General features: G+C 39.3%; 1 protein-coding gene across 1 annotated transcript in view; it reads right to left on the bottom strand.

Moving 5' to 3' along the window:
* The window catches only part of tmtopsb (teleost multiple tissue opsin b), a 36,388-nt gene that overhangs the window by 8,889 nt on the left and 6,657 nt on the right, over window positions 1-20,842 (bottom strand). Inside the window, exons 2-3 of the mRNA XM_067578222.1 lie at window positions 15,778-16,106; window positions 627-860 (exon numbers count right to left, since the gene is read on the bottom strand). Coding sequence (XP_067434323.1) covers window positions 627-860; window positions 15,778-16,106 — 563 coding nt within the window. The remainder of the gene's footprint in view (window positions 1-626; window positions 861-15,777; window positions 16,107-20,842) is intronic.

Genomic DNA, 20,842 nt, shown 5'->3' with positions numbered 1-20,842 from the left:
TCTCCCTGTGCTGTGTCCTTGAATGTCAGTGACGTGTGTCGCAACCTCACGTGGAGAGGCGAGGGTTGTGGTACGTTGATGCCGTTATGGCTTTGACACCGTGATAATAATGTCGCACCTCAATCTCATTGTATTTTATCTCTGGCTTTGTAGTGGGATACGGGAGTGAGTTTTTTTTTCTATCTGAAGGCGTAAATGAGGAGCAAGCAGATGGAGAATGGAGGTCTGCTTGCACCTACATTAACCTCCCCTGGATGTGAATCTCATATGACTTCAATTACAAGGCAGAGCAGATAATTAGACCCGATCTCTTGTTAGACACAGAAGTGTAGTTTAGTTTAGTTGGTGGTGATATTAAATGTTTTTCTTATTGTCAAAAAATCTAATGAAATGACCAAAAGCAACAGTTAAATTATCCCACTAACAAGTAATGTGTGTGTAGCAAAAGTTTGGTATACCTTGATGATAAATTCAAGTTCTGTAGTTTATTGTGAGTCGATCCCTCATGAACTGCAAACCCTAACTAGTGCGCCAAATGTTAATTAATCTGCGGCTCCCCTAAAAATATGACTTCTGTTCGAGTATCGGCTGTTCGAGCGATAGCGCGGTGACAAAGAACACCTCACCTGTTTGTTCATGAAGATGTAGATAAAGGGGTTGATGACGGTGGAGAACTTGGCCAGCAGCGAGGGCGTGATGCTAGCCTCCGGGGTTAAAAGGTCACGGGGGCCAAAGGTGGAGAGCAGAGCCGCCACCCCGTAAGGCAGCCAGCAGACCAGGTAGCACACCACCATCGTGACGACCATCACCAGCACTCGCTGCTCTCTGCGGCGGGTCACCACCGAACTCACACTGCGGACCTGAGACAGCAAGAGGGAAAAAACTATTGATGCATTGTCATGACTCACCATCATACTACCTTTTTATGTTATTTAATTAGTATTATTATTGTTTTCTTTTTTAAATTACTATCATTATTTTCAATATAAAATATACACATATTGTAATGTAATGTAATGCTATAAGTATGAATGCAATCCTATGTAAGCAACTGTAAATCTACATAAAATGCACTCCTGTAATTAAGTATTTAAAAAAAACTAACACAAATATGATCCCATCAGCCTGAAAAATCAACAGTTTAAGAGACAAATCTTCTTCTCTGTCATTGTGTACTCTACCGGGGGGTCAGTTTATGGACAATACTCTCAAGAACTTGTTTTCCTGCCTCAAAACACAGGCTTTATTGTCTCAACTTACCAGCAGAAACGACTGCCCACATCCCACAATTCATCATATGATGAAGTATTAGCAGATTATTTTGAGAATAATTCTGACCAATATGTACAAAAAAGGGTTTGTATATAAATTTAGCAGATTTTTAGCACAGATGTTTCGGCTATGACTTCTTCAACTTTTAACTTTTCACTAACAATGAGCGTCAAGTGACTTTCTCAGAGTTGCCTTACTGAAAATTTCCCAGGATCAGATATTAACATGGGAAACTCTCAACGCACAACTACAACCAGCAAGGAGAGGATCACGTGACGGACGGAGAAAGACGTTAGTAGGCTAGTTTTTGCTAGCTTTGCTAGCTTAGTTGTTCTGTATTATAAGGGAAACAGTCAAGAGGAACAAAACACAGCTGTCACTGGAGGTAAAGTAAGTTTATTAATCAACCTGCTGTGTTTCTTCTGTCACTTCTGTTTAGTTTGGACACATTGTGATTGAAGAACTGGACATGATGTCTAATTTATCAGATTTTGAAAAGCCTCGCGAGGCAGCTGAATTCACGAGATCACAGGAGAATCCATCTCGTCAGGCTTCAAGTTACACGCTTGTGTCTGAACCACCGGTGGTTCAGAACAATCAGCGTCCTATGAGGATTCTTGCATGATCTTGTGAATCCAGCTGCCTTGCAAGATAAGACAGTGATAGACTGATGGTTCATCCAATCACTTACCAAGTATTTTTTGAAAGTGCCAGTTTCCAAGGACAACTTTTCAGATGTGTAACAAACCTTTACATTCAGGTCAGGATCTTTTGTTACTTTTCACAGTTCTGTTAACAGTATTTTCCATCAAATTGTTTAATGTGTGGATCTGTCACCCAGTAAAAGACTTCTATCAACTCTGATCAGAGAAATATCAGATAATAACAAGGACAAACCTCAATAACAATTAAATAAAAACGTAACAAATGTCATTTTTAACAGTAAATTCCAACCAAAATGTGTAATTGTAATATTTTTTATTAAAAGTTTGTAAATCAGCATCGGCAAACCCACAGTCAGGACTGTAAGACGACATATCAGCTTGCAGAGTTTCCAGGCCGTAGTAAAACAAGCTAGCAGATTAACTTGCTAGCATAGGTGCTAGCTTTGCTACCCTGGTCTGCACGTAATTCTCTCTTTGCAGGTCGTAGTTGTTAAAAACAACTATTTCTAAACAATATGGACAACAACCGAACATGATGAAAAGACACGTGATATACTGCAATGTAGGGCTGCAAATAACGATTACATTCATTATCAATTTACAGTATCTGTCTGTTTTTTTTTTTTCCCTAATCGATTAATCAACAAACTGCAATGACTATATGAGAGTAACTGTCATGTTATTGTAGTATAAGATAAATCAAAGGTAATGAAAGGTTTCTTCTACCTTCAGATAGTAATTTTAACACCTAAAATGTATATTTTTCTTGGAATATTACAACTTTTTCTTAAAATATTGTCACTTCAGAAACAATAGCGCATGTTTTGTGGGGATGTTACACATTTACAAAGAAACAGCACATAATGTAACTCAACAACCGTGTGAGCAAGGCGTCTATCAGTATCTATGGTGACGGCTGCTTCCTGCTTATTATACACTTAATACAGAGCCCCTCACGGCTGTGAGTGAAAAGTAATTGTGTTTTTTGTGTTTTACTTTTTTTTTCACAATATGCTGAACCTTTGATATTAAATTCCTTCTGAAAAATGATCGATGCTGACTTTTAAAGTTATCGTTCCATTTATTAGTTATGAAACCAGTCAGTCGGTTAAATCAGTGACTGACAAAGCTCATGGCAAACTCCAACCTTCAAAACGTCACAGTAGAGACGTATTGATAGTGTCAGTGCCTGAAATCTGATGGCCGCTACTGACATCCTCCTTCTCCAGAGTTTCTCTAATTACACCAGCTCGAAGGGGGACATCCTTCAGGTTCTACTGCAGTGGACCTCCCACTGTCTCACAGAAGGAGCCTGCAAGCATGAACATGCCCCCTGCCTGAATCCCTGCTGTATTTCCTTGTTTGCTTGTTTTTTATTCTAACCATCCAGCCTCCAAAAACTGGATTTAAGACACAGTTTGAGCCGTAGTTCTCATTCTCACTGAGGCAAAATCCTTTCCACAAAGATGGTCACAGCCTTGTAGAAAAGGGGTAAGTCGCCCATTTGTTGCTTCTTCTGGAAACAGCTGCCTGTCAATAGCGAGCACTGGAGTGTGAGCAAGAGAGACATAGGATCAATTGATCAATCAATAGATTGGCAGACAGATGCTTGGCAGTGGAAAAAGCTAACTACATCTATTGAAATGCAGGAGCTGCAAAGGCTTAACTGACATTTAAACCCAAACAATCAGATCCTGCCAACATAAATATTTCATTCAGGAATCCTAAATATTCATAAGTATAGCAATATCATTTTAAAGTCAAGAGTCAACAGACGAGAGACTGAAGGAGAAGATTCGGGCTGTGATTTTGGGCTGTGCAGCTTCCTTTGGACTCACGCATCAGTAACCATTTCTAAGAGTTACAAGTAGAGACATACCCAGCGCTACTGAGGCCAACTCTCCTCTGAGGGAAGTAGCTATTGGTTGCACAAACAGTCAAAAAAATATCATGTGCAGCTTTGTTTATGCATGACTTCTCCATTTACACGCAGAGCTTAATATAAAGCTGTGTCTGCATGTGTTTTCCCAGTGGCCCCATAAATAAACTTGGCTCTTGTTGAGTTGAAGAACAAGATAAAAAAAAAAAAAATGCCATAAATGCCCAGGAATGCAAATTTCCACCTTTACATAACCCCACTGTATGTGGTTTCTGAGTAAATTTGCAAATGTGTCTTTGCCTAACAGCTATTGTTGCTGACAATTTCTCGGCTGGGTTCATACTGATGTTTTAGCCCTCTAGTTACATATTTTATCTTTCTTTTCCAGGATTCTATGAAAAACAATTTCAATAACAGAGACTGGAAATGTGGGATGGCTAATCAAGGGCAGAATGTGTTGTCTTTACCTTTTTTTAGGCCAAATTTTGTTGTAGTACGAGGAGACATATCATACACATTTTTTTAATTTTGGGGATCTACTGGAATATCATTGCATGATTTACTCTTTATTTGTGTTATACTGGCCCTTTATGCAGCCCCTCAGTTCAGCCTCTGTCTGAAACAGGCCGTTTTAGCTCCTGTCTCGTTAAGACCCCCCTCCTAATGAGCCCACTCTGTTCTGATTGGTTAACTCCAAGAAGCCACCCTCAAAAACATCCGTACATGTTTGATCCAAATTGAATTATGCAAGTGGACAAAATGAACAGCTGATTGAAAAACTCCCATATCAAGGAATCAACAAACTGTCAGAAAGTCTGAACAAACATCAGAGCTGAAAAATAATACAATTATAAATCTATCAAACAAGCAAACATTGTTAAAAGGATAAAATCAATGTGGTCATTTAAAAAGGTTGCGGTTTGGCATCCCACTTGACACTTGATGGAAATGAATTGATGTATGATCAAAGATATGTCTGTATGGTTCTATCACAGCAAAAAAAAAACCCATAAGGTCTCAGTTGTTGAGCTGCCATCTATTGAACGATGATTTGCAGAATGAAATCACACAGCTGTCATCCGTCATACGTTACCCAACGTTACGCAAACTGCACTCTCTCCATCCTGGTGACAGGTGCTGTGTCAGCAAGATGTCAAGGATGTTTTAAGAATATTTCAGACCACCGCCTGGCAGAGTACAGAAGATGTAAAAAAAAAATATATATATATATATAATATGGCATGTGTCAGGTCAAAAATGGTCCAGGCACTGTCACGTTATCAAGGACGTGTTCTATCATCTTGCTGGTCTGCCAAACATCAGTGATGCTGCACTTGGGACTATCAGGGTACCAAGAGTCAATAAGAATGATAGGTAACAGAAAAAGCTACAATCCATGCAATTAGTAGCCTATCGATTGTCATGCAGACATGGCTCTGACAAGTGTGAAAAAAACTTTCCAAGTGAATTAGAGACAGGCAAGCCTGTAAAGGAGTAGTTTGATACTTTGTGAAATACGCTTATAAGCTTTCTTGCAGAGATTTAAATGAGAAGATCGAAACTCGAGCTTCTCTGCTGTTGAGCTTCTAATCTAACTCCTGGCAAGAAAGCAAGTAAACATATTTCCCAAAATGTTTAACTATTCCTTTAAATATGAAGCTCCAAATGTATCTCCTAATTTAATATGAATGAATGCATTTTTATTTTCATGTCATACCATTAAAAATGATCCGTCTCACATGGGATTGCAATAATACAACATATAAATAACAACTTCTAGTACACGTTATTTAATAATTTTTCAATTCCTTCTAAATGTAGTTTGATCAGTTCTTCATGGTAAAACCATGTGCATTTCACCAATCATACCAAAATTTCAATTCAATCCTAGTAATAATAATACAATTTTAAAAAAAACAAGACTACGCATCAGCAGAAAACCTGAGTAGGTGGGAGGTCTACATCCTGATTGTCCATCATACTGAAGGAAAGGACTAAGGGGACAAAATTTGTACAGTTCTGTGCAGAGGAGAAGCCTGAAAGTACACCATGAATCTTAAGTCTAGCCCTTAAATTGGCCAAGCATAGGCAGAACGTTGAGGGGCCCCGGGGGCTGCACAGGCGCCTTGAAACATGGCAGGGAGTATAGATATTTAATGTGTCAGAGCTGCTGTGTTTGAGCTGTTTTCAGGGAGCCCATGACTTCCTGCTGTGCATGAGTAGATCCAGCTCCATACAAACTGCAAGCGTTGGCAGTAAAAGTCCCACAAAGTCGTGATTTTCTTCCCTATTCTTTATTATGTGTGTCATTTATAATATATTTAATGTATAAGGACAGCCTGGAAAATGAAGCAGCTTCTTTCTCATTTTACAAAGACACATGTATGAGCCGACTCTGCCCGCCTGAGAGAGAATAAGATTGGAAAGAGCGATGGTTGTTGCTGGAATCAGCAATAACCAAGACTAGTGTAAATCACAGGGACAGACACAGATAGGAGTGAAGGGGGTCCCAGGATAGAAAGGTGTCAGTCGGTAACGTAGTGAGATTGTCAGAAAAGTAAAATTTCACAGTTATTAGTTGCATGTCAGACCGTCACGAGATGCCTGTTCGAAGGTTGGATCAATTTTGGATTATTCTCAAAATGTTCTGCTTCCAATCTGCAAAAGTATAAAAAGACTAGAAGATTGCACTCAGTAGGATACAGATCTCCTCCTGGTGTGTCTGTCATTTTCTTTAAGATGCATAGAATAGTGTAATGGTATTGTAACCGAGCGTCCTGGGTTCACCTAATTATATAAAGTTATTAAGGTCACAATAAATGGGATGATAAGTCCAAACCTCTCAATTTAAACATTATCATTTATTTAGAAAGTTTTATTATTATTTAGAACATTTTATTGTAACACACCACACAAAATAAAACCCCTCCCAAACCAAGAAGAGTTGAATCTCACTCAAATGTCCCTCCAGACTCCCTTACAGTCAAGATGGCTGCGAAGCTAACAAAAACATGGATTTATTCATCTCGTATCATGCCTAACTTTAGTGGATCATAACATATCCGGTATGGAATTAATCTGCAGATGCTCCAGTTCAATATGAGACCAAACTTTTCTATGAATGTCAGTTTTTGAGCCACGACAAAAGGTCAAAATGTGGCCTGCAACAGGCTTGTTTTTAGCCTAGCCGATCACCAGAAATGCCTTTTGCTGCAGTTGTTGATCACTGGCCAGTAAAGAGGAGTGAGGAGTCAAACGCATTATAAAATAGATTTTTCAACAATTGTGAATCACCGCAACCACAAGAGGTACTTGAGCATACAGCTAGAAATGTGCACAAAAAAATATTGGACTGATGGGTCCAGTAGTATGCGAGATTAGCTGCAGACAGATATACACACACAGATGGACACATGCACACACCAAATGCATGCACGAGAGAAATGAAAGAGATTCTGCAGGTGAGTTTTTCTGTGTATGGAGATGTTAGTGTGTGCCCTGCAAGTGAGAAAAATGCATGCTGTGTAAGCTGAGGATTATCTTTCCCTCAGGTCACCTTACACCTCGGCTGCCAAAAGACAATAATACACACACATGCAAACGGAAACACACACAAATCCATGAATATACTGTATATACAGTGTGCAGACCACCTGATGCCAATCTGGATCACCTTGAGCATTTTCTCTTGTCTTCCTCCACATAAAGTCAGATTTTTATGGTGGTTGCTCAACAATTTTCCCAAATATCCTCACACAACATTAGATAATAAAACCATCATATCATAACAAAGCTGTGAAAGTGATTAGGATGATTGCCAGTTCATTGCCTGAAGCAGTTATCTGAACAATTCTTGTTTTCAGATTCTGGCAACGTGTTTCTTTTAATGAGTCGAATCACTTGTTAATTTTTGGATGATAGCTTAATAACCTGGAGTGGATTGCCACTTGAACTGAGGATTAAAATCAATTGTTAAACTGTGCTGGATACAACTCCAATCAACCTGAAGCACCTGAGGCACTCGCAAACACAAAACAAATACATGAGACAAAGACGCTTATCTGACAACTCTGCAAAAACTGGGTTTTATCAAACAACAAAATCACAAACAGCCTTCTCAACCTTCCCCATCAATGTCATTAGTATGTGAAACTAAAACTGCACACTGCTTTCAGTTATTTATTTTACTCAGCAGTTAATTTGGTGAAGCAAAAATGCGACTGAACTGGTTTTGCTTAGAAGTTAGTGGTTCACCTACTGAATTGGACCAGCTCAAAGAAATCACACCAGTATAGTGTTGCATTATGCAGTGATATGACAACACACCATATGGTTTCTTTAAATCTGCATAAATTACCACAATAAGTGGTAAATACAACACTGACATATTATTACCTTATAAAGGTGATAATGTGTTAGCAAACAGTTGCCTATTTACATATCCAGCAGACATGGTGCAACAAATTCATTGATTTGGAGTCGTGATGAATGTGAGTCCAATATTTACTCTCTTTTTAGCTCTGGTTTGGTCCCCACCAACTCTTGAGATAAATATCTGACTTTTTAGCTGCTAAATGCTCTAAAATGATCACCAGCTAGTCTCTATCTTTATGTGCCTGCCGTTGATGCTGGAACGGTAACATACAGAGGGTTTATCAAAATTTTTCCCACTAAAAACAGCTCCCTGCTGAGCCTGGTAATTACAATGATGAGAGCAGTGAGAGTTAACCAGAACAGTGAAGTTGTGGGCTGTGAAACCAAAACAATGAGCTGAAAGATGCTAAAACGCTACATAGCGCTGAGAGGAACTGCAGAGTTGGCTATGAGTTTCAGTTCTGAGCTGCACTTGTTGCACATAGTCATTTGATATATTGTTACCATAAAAATATTTATCACAGCAGCTTTAAAAAGATAGAGTGGTTGGCAAATAAATTAAAAATATAGAATAATCCCCCAAAAAGCAAAAACAAGTAACTTCCCACTCTCTTCTCTTCCCACTACTCTTTGTAAAGAAATAACTTTCAAAATTAAGTTACTCTGTGCTACTCTTACAAAAAACAGAGAACTGAGAAATGCATAGATCCAAGTTAAATTAAATATAAGCAAATATGATTAAATAAAATAAAACTGAACAAATAAAATTAAAAGATGAAATAGAGTAATTTAGGAGTCGTCAGGATAGAAATGGAAAATGATTTGGTGCTTTTTTTTTAACCTAAAAGTAAACATGTACACAGAGATTAGTAAAGGGCCAAAGATTGATCCCTGAGGTACTCCGAGAGTAAAATGAGCTGTGGAAGATTTATAGTCACCTACAGCCACACAAAAGGTCCTGAGAATATAATAAAATACCAGAAAAATATCTTTAGGTCAGTTTGGGAGAGTATTTCTAGCAGAAAGTCTATTGTCTTCTCAAATACAGAAATACACATCCACACCTAAAGTGAACCTAAACCTCAGAATATTTGTGTATTGTCTACAATTCTCACCTGTATCGTTAAAAACATAATGATAAAAGGATCTGGCTGCCAACCTGATAAACTAGAAAACCACAGCCATAACTCTTCAATTTAACCATCCCATCTCACTTTTCTGTGTTTATTTCTCCTCCTCTATACACCTATGAGTGTCCATCAACATACTTGCCATCTGCTCCTAAACTAACTGACAGGAAGCAAGAAGACACAGAGAATTCTCACTACATCTGGCTCCGTTTTCCTCGGTTTCTCCGTTTAATTAATTGAAAAGGCATCGTCGGCTAAACGAGCAAGTTTGAAGCATCACTTTCTCTGTCTCAACTCCCTCTCTAATCCTCCATCTATCTTAAAGCATTTAATGACTTCCAGCAGATGTGAAATCATCTGCCGCACTGAAAACTACACCAAATGAGGAAATGCAGCCATCCTACCAGTCTAAAGGTCAAATCCAAGCTGCGAAGAGCAGGCCGTCCCCTCTGAGTGAAAATTGCCCAAATTAATTTCAGGTGCCTGGTATGCTGTCTGATATGAAATCATCTTGTGCATAAAGAGATTTAAACTAAAACTCAAGTGCAAAACTTATATCTGATTAAACATAATTCATCACCGCTGGCTGAACCGTTGTGCTTTTTTTCCTTCCATAATCATCCTTGAGTCACATGAATATTTTCATGTTAGCCTGAGGTGATTTAAACATATTTCTTATTTTGGATTCTGACTGTCACTTAAATCTCAAATGAACTTGAAAATAGTACAAGAAAAAAAAAAAAAAGTGAACTCCCACGAGTAACATAATAAACCATCCACTTGAAAACTAGAATGAGTTTGTAGAGAAATGATTAGTTTTCTTAGTAGTAATATACGTTTTTGCACAGCTGATGTGGATTCATGCTTTCCTCCGAGGAATACAAGAATAGTTGCAATATTGAGGAAATTTTAACTTTTTTTTATAAAACTATAAATTATACTTTTGTGGAGACCCTGCTCGACAAAACAAAGACACAAAGAAAACTTCAACGTGATTGCAGGCATGACAGAAACCCACAGAGGCATAGCGCAGGAACCAGCAAATGGTGTGGTAAATTAAATTCTTGTGCAAACAGCATCAACACATCAACACCCAGAGCTCACAGAAATGAACAGAGTGCAGTTTATGGCCTGTGAACAAACACATTTAACCATCCCACACAAAGTAAGGAGAAGATGTGTGACACACAGGCAAACAGTGAGCTCTGTATGCATGTAGCTGACAAACATATTAACATATGAGACATGAGAGATAATACTTATAGTATAATCAGACTGATGGCAAAAAGTGTCACACAGGATTTAAGATTACTGAAGTCAAATATGTTTTTTTGTCAATATCATCTCCTAAAATGATGGTCAACCTGTTTAAAACCTTCCACACATGATCATTTTTGCTTTAAAAGTTAAAGACATTGAGTATAAAAACTATTACAATGAACTTTCAAAACCAACCACGTATAATTTGTGTGTAACTGTAGGATGTAAACTCCTCCTTGGGTCATTAAAACCTCTGCATCCCCAGAAACAATATGAAGACACGCCCTCGGTGTCATCAGTGGCAGCTACTGTACAGCCCTGGTCTGCACACACACACATACACACACACACATGCATACAGTTCACAGACAAACACAGTTAAATGAAATGATGAGTTTTTGTCTTCTGTGATTAGTCGTCTGTAATCCTGTCATTAACACCAGCCTGCAGACAGAAACTCTGCGCTGCTCTCTACTTCCATCCCTAATCACTACTTTCAGCTTTCTTACTCGAGTCTTTGAAATTCTCTCAGCTGCTCTCAACTTTCTTCTGACCTTCTCTTACCTGTTTTTTTCCCAACTCATCTCATCTTGTAATTTCAGACTGAGCCTGCAAAATCTGACTACTTGTAATTTTAGCAGCATGTCGCCGACAAAAGCAACATTTCAATCGAAGGCACTTACGCCAGGCAAGCGGCCATTTATAGCAAATGTTTATGTTTATATTTGGGGGACTCTGCAATTTAAGGGAGCTTTTAAAGAATCTGGGCGGCGACGAGCATCTACTGAGAGAACTGATCCCCCCTAACAAACACATACATAAACTTGAAATCTTTGTAAAGTCAACAAAACTTTAAAGGAGATGTATTATGCATATTTCCAGGTCTATATTTTTATTCTGGGGCTCTACTGGAATATCTTTGCATGATTTACAGTTAAAAAAAACTCCTTATTTATCTTATACTGGCTCTTTATGCAGCTCCTCAGTTCAGCCTCTGTCTGAAACAGCTCCTGTCTCTATAAGGTCCCCCTCCTGCTTCCTGTTCCAGAGGTAAACAACTTCACTTCCTTTTCTTGTTCTTTACTCAAAATATAAACTTTTCAAAGACATCTGTACATGTTCAAGCCCGAATCCAATTTGAAACATGTGAGGACAACATGAACAACCTGTGGAACAAATTTAGTAAAATAGTCTACCAATGGACGGCCATTTGTGGGCATACACGAACAATCTTATGTCATCACGAAGAGGAAGTAGAGGTAACTTTTCATACTAAGTGTTCAGAGCAGACTGAAGCCCTGACTTTTGACTATCAGGGAGCAGTTTTACATGTTTCACCTCAAGATTTGGAACCTTGACTATGTTTAACAGTATAAAAATGACAGAAAATCACAAAATGTTAGGAGATCAGTTATACTCCCCCCTTCCCTTTGTTTTCCCATGGTTTTCCCTTCCTAGTGTTTCATGTTTGTGCCCAGTCTGTCTCTCTCTGTGTTTGTGTGTGTGGGTGTGTGTGTTGGGGGGGGGGGACGTATGCTGGGCTTGGCCTGCTGGTTTCCCTCTCCCACTCAACCTGAGCACCTGCAACTGATCTACTAATCAACTCCACAAGCTACAGCTGTATAAAGCCCCGGTTCATCTCTCCAGCCTTTGCCAGATCACCCAGTCACCAATGTGGTTCTTGTAAGCTACTTGTTTGTTTCTCTGACCTCCTGCTAACCTGCTAACTCTGTTTTCTGCCTGTGCCTCAGGTTCACCACTCCAGCTCCCAGTACACCTGCCACGTCAACCTCATTTTCAGCTGCTGTTTGCCAGTTTGGATTGTGGATCCCCTGTTTGCTCTGCCTTGCCTTGAGCCCCTCTGCCTGCTCTGCTCTGCCATTCCCAGCCCCTTTGCCACATCCAAAACCAAAAAACACTCAGCTAAGCCATCAGAACCATCTTCAACTCAAGCTACAACAAACTGTCCTTAACCATTCCTGCGTCTCCTGGTCTATGTGTGCATTTGGGTCCTACAAAAAGCATTATATGTCCCCTTTTTAATATATAAGAAGGTTAAGGTGGGGGAGGTAGCATATCAGCACAGTAATAGTGAGAAGTAACAGGTTATAAAGGCTGCCTTTTACACCTGTATGACTATGATTGGATGTTACCTGTCAGCTAACAGGCTGATGAATGAGCCACTGAGTCAGCTGATGCAAATCATCTATATGAAAGTCCGACTTCAGAGCTCTGTCTGAACTAACACAATATGCCATAACATTAGTCTGGTCACGTCTGTGTTATAGAAAGAATATATGAGCAAACTCCTTCTGCTGACGACAACCAGGAGATCTGGTTGAAAGCTCTGGCAAAAGCTAATGTGGACCACAGATCATAGAGATTTTCTCTCCTAATACCGATTCAGATATCCATCAAATCTCTTAAATAAATTTAATTCCTCTCACCAAGCATTTTAAACACAACACAGTTGATCCACAGTGTTGTATAACATCTCATTGGGATCATTCTTATGCAACTTATCATGAGGCTGTGAGTGTAAAACATAAGTTCTTAAGTGTAAGTGGAGATGTAGATGCAGGCGTGTGCATATTTTAATTACACTGACCTAGATGAGGGTGCGTCGTTATAATCCCTAATCCTCAGTTAAATGTATACCTGACCTGAGGACAGATCACTTGTCTAATACATGTAACACACACAAGTTGTGCTTTAGGATAACTGGTGTTGTGAACAGATATCGACTTTTAAAAACCACGAGGTGATAAATCACCAGTTGAAGCTTTGTTGTTCTGTGTACTTTTAGAAAAAGATATATTGAGCTGATGTTTGGTAATGTTAGCTAACCACAAATGGCCCTGTCACCATTTGTGGTTTCACAGTAAATGCTCACCACACTGCCTTCACACTACAATGCACTTATTGTTAAGCAGGAAGTGATGAGTAATAGCAGCAGCTTAATGCAACCAAATTACCTCGCAGCAGCAAATGAGCATAGCAGAACAGGAAAATAATAAAGTATTTAAATGTGGATCTGTCGGGGTTGGCCGATATCCAATCTGCTTAATGAGGTCTATATTGGAGCAGATAGAACAGTGAATCTCTAACTATTTCCAAGGTCAAGAAGTAACTTTCACATATATGAGCCAAAGGTGCATTTTCAAATTAGGCTGCCATTTATCCTAATATAAGATAACTCTGTAGCCGTGTTTTTGCAAATATTACTTTGTGGTTGATAGTTTCAGTTCCTGTTTAGTTTCTCTCTGCTGTACTTTTCTTTCAATCAAAATCCCTGGTTTCAAGTACGAAGCAATACTTTATTCATGAGTCAAGTGAGGGGAGAAAGTTCACACCCGAAACGAAAATATACATTATTTCTAAGCAAGCATGTGTGCTCACAAATAAACTGCATCTTGTAATGACATACCTTATGTGCCTTCTCCCAAACTTTCACCCTTTCTCCTTTGTGTTTGTATCATGCAAGTCCTGACATTAAAGTTTCAAACGAGCCACTAATTGTAGCTTAAAGGTCCAATGTGTGGAATTTAGTGGCATCTAGTGGAAGAAACTTTGCAGAAATGGAATATAATATAAAAGTGTATAATCACCTCAAAATAAGAATTGTTGCGTTTTCTTTACCTTAGAATGAGCCCTTTATATCTACATATGGAGCAGTTTCTCTTCCATGGAGCCCGCAATGTTGCATCGCCATGTTTCTACAGTAGTCCAGAATAGACAAACCAAGCACAGACTCTAGAGAGGGCCTTTCGCGGTTTTGGTGAGTTTCATGGTCACTGTAGGTTCTCCTGCACACTTGGAATGGGGGGTTGTTGCAACCTCACAAGTTCAAACTTCATTAAACACAGAGATAATGCTAAAGTTAGGCTGCTGGTGATTCAAATCTATGCATGGCATACTGAGCAGAAATCCCTGTTGGGGAAAACGTAGGAGGAGAAGAAAAACCTTGTCAGAGAGCAATTTCTGGGTAGTTTGTGTATGACTGTTATGCACAAATTGGATCATGTCTTAACTATTTCATCTATCAGTGTGTCAACTGTTCTTGCGAATAGGATGTGGCTTTATTACTTTGCGAGGTGGCTGGATTCGCAAGATCACACGAGAATCCATCTGGTCAGGATTCAAGTGCTTGTAGCCGAACCACTGGTGTTCAGACCAATCAGCGTCCTATGAGGAACTACTGGCAGCTACAGGTGGGGTTTAGGTGTGATGAGAGCAGGAAGTGACTGGTCATTCGAAAACAACAATGGCGGCTCCTGAAGAGGTTAGCATAAATGCTGCTATAGCATCAGTTATATCAGAACTGGAGAGTAGTTATATAACTACATAGCTAGCTACACGGACCTGCTTGCTAGCTTTCAAAGTTCCTCAGACTGCGGCTTGTTGTTTCCTCTTCGGCGCTCTCTTACTACATCATACAGTTCATTGATTTGATTGGTTGAAGTTAGCCGTGATAGACAGATGGTTTATCCAATCACATGCCAAGTTTTTTTTTTTTAAAAAGTGCCTCCTGCCCTTTTCCAAACAGTTTCCAAGGACAACTTCTCAGATGGTTCTCTGTTTAAAAAAAAAAAAAAAAAAAAAAAAAAAACATCTGGCGCGTCAGGTTAATGGCTTCAGGAACTTCAGAGAAATCTCACAGTGGCCCCGACAGTCAGAAATAGTGCAGAGGACAAGAGAAGAAATTGGTGCCGGCAGCTCTAATAGATCACCGTGTTGAGATGTCAAAGCCCATTGGGACTGCTGAGACCAGATGATGGTCAGCTGATGTGTGGCTTCTTTTTTTTTCTCAGGTTTCAAATGTATCAACGAATATTCTCTCCTTTTCTTGTCAACTTTGCAGCCCCAGATTCAAAGCATTTTTGGCTGGCTGAAGGCTTTACAGATACAGTTAAGGTCACAGATAACAGTGACAGTGATAGATAAGAGTGCACTACTGGTGTGCATTCAAAGCACTTATGATAACACTTTCTCTCTGGTGTTTTTCTGTATCTCAAATCTGCCTTGAAGTGCTTTTACTGGCACAAATCCAGACAGCTGGAATTTGTTTTAATAAAAAACAAAACTGCTCAGGGATTTATAACTCATAACAGAGTCAGCATTATGTTTTTCCCAAAGGCTAATTCTCTCACTTTGGAACAAACTCCTTCATGTAACATTTACATTTACAGAATCGCACCTGTCTGATGGCGTGCAGCAGCTTGCCGTACGAGTAGAGGATGACACTGAACGGCAGAACCAGGCAGAAGGTGAACAGGCAAACGATGTAGGAGATATTGTTTGGTGTCTGGGTCTTCCAGTCGACCGAGCAGGTGGTGCCGGGACCCTCGGGCCCGTATTTGCTCCAGCCCAGCAGCGGAGGGACAGTCCAGGCCACGGAGTAGAGCCAGGAGAAGCAGATCCCTCCCAGCGCTGGGCGGAAGTCTCTGCCGTCGGCTATAGTGGTTGCCATCATGGTGCAGTAACGCTCGTAGGACAGAACGGCCAGGGAAATCAGGGAAACAATGCCTGGGGAGGGTAAATACAGAGAATTAATTAACACATACAAGGTTAAATCATGGCATGATATTTCACATGATAAAAAGGAGCTGAACCACAATAACAACTCAATCCTTCCAGTATTGGGGCTTTAAGGAGCACCATTCAGCAGCTTTTTTCAAAATTGGAGCCCAGTGAGTCAGTTTGGAGACACTTTCCCATTCACTGAAATGGGAAAGTGTCTCCAAACTTTTGACTGGTGCTGTATATGAAAGGAAACTGTAATCTTTGGGTTTGGGGCTGTTGGTTGATTTAAAATGAGCAATTTGAATACATTACCTTTGGCTGTTTTTTCTGACATTTTTAAGACAAAACAATTCATCCATTGATAATTAAGATAAATTGTTTGTTGCAGCCCTAAACTTCAGTTACTTGTATTTCTCTCCAGACTCTGTAAGACTATGAAAAGCAGCAAATTCTCACTTTTTTGGCACTTTTGTTTGAAAAATGACACAATTAATCAATTCTAAAAATAATAGCAGCACATTATATGAAAATACGTAAGAAACTTTCTACTTTAATCGTTTATTTTCAATGAAACATTATTAAATTTCAGTTAAACTTTATTAAAAGCATCGTGAATGGATCAAACTCTGAGCCCTGTAGCGTGATTTGACTCGAATTGTGAGCTTAATGGATTGTTAAATCATCAGCGGCCATGTTACCTGTTGAAGAATGAACAATGAAACAAAAATGCCCCGAAACACTGATTTGCATTGGAGCGGAGGCAGACAGCAGCGCGGCCGTGTGCAATCTTTTTCTACATATTAATTGCTAATTGTTGAATGCGTTCGATTGGAGTGAATTGTTGCTGAGGTGACTAAGTCTTAAATCAAGGCTAATCAGCATATACCGGCTAAAGTGGTGGTTCAGGGGCACTTTACCTCTGTCACACCGAGTCTACCGGGAACAGAGACTTTGATTACACACAATCACCGCTGATGCGTAACAGAGGTCCCTAATTGGCTGACACCGTAGCGTGTTTGGTTTGGACAGTAGGCCGGGGTCGTGGGCGCGAAATGTGTTGAACATTTTGAATAGCAAATAGTAAGTAATAAGTAAGTGTGTGCATGTTGAATATCAGTGTAAAAGCTTTGTGAATATGTGTGTGAGCGTGTTTGCAGGTGGATGAGGAGGGAATAAGAGCTCTCTCTATTCATTACTGATGCACTCTAGTTAGATAAAGCCTGCAAACTCTACAGGTCTACCCTTACGGGTCAAATAGATTCTTAATTAACATACCGTGTTAAAGGATGGGTTCATATTGTTTTTAACTCTGTCTGAAAACGATATTCATATATATTTATATATAGATATTCGTCCATCATTTGTGCAAAAGATGTATCTAAAGGTTTATCTGAAGTTTATGAAGCTTCAGCTGTCTGTGTTAGTCAAATCAAGTGGATGTCTTCCAAAGTTCAAGTCTTTTTTAGTACAAAAGTGCCTCTTTGTGTCCCCTGTTGAGGAAAGATGATAACAAAAAAAGAGGGAAATATGTACAAAACTGGCGAAACTCAAAGTGCTGCAGTATTAATAATATAGTACACGCAACATAAAGAAAATAGTAATGAGAGTTAAGATGAAAAAGAGATTTTTTTTTTAGGCCTTTTTTTAAAAGAGACTGTAGGGTCTTTGCTGCGCTCAGATGGTTAGGAAGGCTGTTCCACAAGCGTGATGCAGCAAGAGCATAAGGCTCGATCCCCCATGGCGAGGAGCTTAGTACTGGGGGCCCTGGAGGAGCAAGCTGCTGCCAGATCTGAGGGTGCGGGTGGAGGTTTGTGGTTCAGTTCCTGTAGGTATGGAGGCATATGTCTGTTGATGGATTTGTATGCAAGCAGTGTGAGAGAGATTTAAATAGTGGTTATCATTTGATGTATTTCTTGTATATATTATGTATATATTTTATAAAGGTTGTTCCTCAAACTAAGTGGTCAGTTTGTTATTCAGCACCTGTTCTACACACTGTGTCTATTTTAAACTTAGCTCCTTGCTGTGTAAAATGAGATAGCTGACCACATGTAAGTTATTTAGCCTCTGTTTAACAGATAGTTTATGTTGTTGTACTTCTGTCTGAGCCAGTGGTAAGATGTAGATTTCTATGTCTCTTTAATGTGTTGATCTGACAAGTTTTTAGAGGACATTGTTGTTTGTTCTTTAAGTCAATGTGTTAGTGTCACTTTGTCATCAGATGCAGCTTTGGTCCACACCTGTGTGCTGTCATTCTGGCATATATGGTTGAGAAGAAATCTTACTCCTTGACTAGTTGAACTCTTGACCTTTGTTTCTATCTGAGGGTCGTACACTAACCTTTAGGGTTAACTATGGGTATGTTTGATCCTATACAGGGGTACTGAAGAACTTATATGAGTGCCAAATCACCAGAGAGAGAGAGAGAAGGTAAATCTAAGTGGTATCTCCTCTCTCTCAGAAATATGATGCATTGTTCTTCTGATTGTATTGTTTGATTGTATTGTTTCAAAACCTGACAATGCTCCCTTTGTGTGTGTTTGGGTGATCAAGCAATTTTCCACTACAGCAGCAGGGCTTTGTAGTCAATCCTGAAGGAGACAGAGAGCCGGTGTAATGAAAACAGAATTGGTGTTATTTGTTCGTGTTTTCGCACTCTCATCAGGATCTTGGCAGCGCTGTTCTGAATGTACCGGAGCTTCTGGATGCTCCTGCCAGGGATCCCTGTGAAGAACACATTGCAGTAGCCCAGTCTTGGGGAGATAAAGGCATGAAGTTTCTCTGCATCTGACTGGGTTAGAGAGGAGCGACAGATGTTTTTGAGATGGTAGAAATAGGTTTTGCATAGATGTCTTATATGGTCATCATAAGTCAACTGGGGGTCAAACCTAACGCCCAGATTAGTGACTGAGGAGGATGTCCTGGCCCTCAAAGGTGAGATGAGGTACGGGAGATGACTGAATCTGGTGTGCAGTGTCTGTGGAGCAGAGTTTCAGTTTTGCTGCTGTTTAACTGGAGGAAATTTGTGCTCATCCAGGCCTTTATCTCCCAAAGACAGGACCATCCACTTCATTTGACTAATTTGGACGACAGAGGCCTCATATTAGATTCAGATAAGCTTCTGAATATCTTTTTACATAAAATGAGGACTGTGGATTTTTTCCCCTCATCACTTACTTTGAAAGCACATTAAAAATGGATCTTTTAATGGCCTTTAAGAACAGTGAGAATGATTACAGCGAGAAAAAACCTTTGTTAATGTTCATTTCAGTGTTTGATACTTCCATTAATAGTCGGCAAAGTCAGGAATTTTTTAAACCCTGCACATACAACATGAATTCAAAACAAGTCAATTTTTGTTTGTATTTGTTTTGTGATATTGTCGCCCAGTATCACAAATCACAAACTTGCCTCAAGGGGCTTTACAGTCTGTACAGCAATACAACATCCTCTATCTTTAGACCCTTGATTCAAATAAAGAAAAACACCTTTAATGGGGAAAAAGTGGATGAAACTTCAGGAGAGCAACAGAAGAGGGATCCCTCTTCCAGGATGGACAGACATCACAAAACAAAATTATTAGGGTATAGAGGTAGCAACATTAGTGTGAGTAAAATATCACCACCTGTATGGCATAAATCAGAAGAGTTGCTGGATAATGAATAAGTTTGGAAATAAGAAAAAGCTCATTTATAGTATGTGTTTTTAGCATGTATCAAATAGTATTGTGTTTTTTCTTTTTAATCAACTATAAGTATGCATTTTCTTGTAATATTCCTACACAGGCTACACATCTGAGATGGGAGCATCACTCTTGTTGAGACATCATGCAACCTGTGTCGAGATCTTCATAACCGAGCAAGAGGAGACTGCTTGGCTACGAAGGGTCATGAGCCGAAAAGGTTATGAACCAATTGTAACAAACTGCTTAAGAAAAGACAAAACGCTGCAATGTACTTATTTTAAAGCTTCATTCAATCATTAATTGGCCAATTGGAGACATTGGAACAAACTGAAACAATATTTGACATATTATAACCCTTAAAAAATGTCAAACATGTTACCAAATAATAGGATATTTAGCATTCATAAGGAGTCCTATTTCTCTTCAGTATTCATTACCCTTTAACTCTGTTTTGGTCGCCTCCAACTCCTGAGAAAAATATCTGGCTCTTTAGCTGCTAAATGATCCATTATGTTCACCAGCTAGTTGCTAACTTTGTCTGTTTGCAGTTTGGTGCTCAGCAGGTAGCACACAGTAGGATATTAGAGATGTTTTGCTGAAAACGTAAGGTAACGCTCTGTTGAGAGCAGAGTTTGTGCACCTGAAATCCAAAACAATGAGCTAAAAGAGGCTAAAATGCTGTGCAGAGCTGAGAGACACTGCAACGGTTGAGTGGCCCCTCTAACGTTACACATATGTCTGATCCATTACTAACATAAAAATATTGATCAGTGCAGCTTTAATGTTTTGTTTGCTTGCCCTATAATTGATTTAATGATCTTGTGATCTTCACATAATTGTGTTATTATCTGTAATCAGCAAACAGAGATTGATTTATGTCTACTCTAAAGTAATCTTGGGTAAACAAAGCTTAAAGCTAATGACACCCAAGACCTTTCCGGCTTTCTGAAGTGGATTTTTTTTTTTTTTAATATGAATGGTCTGCTACCTCAGCAACAGGCCAACTTCTCTTAACGGCAACCGTTTTTCTATTCATTTTCTGTAATGATTGCAC

This window comes from Thunnus thynnus, chromosome 21 (genome assembly GCF_963924715.1).
Source record: "Thunnus thynnus chromosome 21, fThuThy2.1, whole genome shotgun sequence".
In the NCBI taxonomy this organism is placed as follows: domain Eukaryota; kingdom Metazoa; phylum Chordata; class Actinopteri; order Scombriformes; family Scombridae; genus Thunnus; species Thunnus thynnus.
Note: the sequence above shows the minus strand (reverse complement) of the source record. Positions and strands in the feature narration are given on the sequence as shown.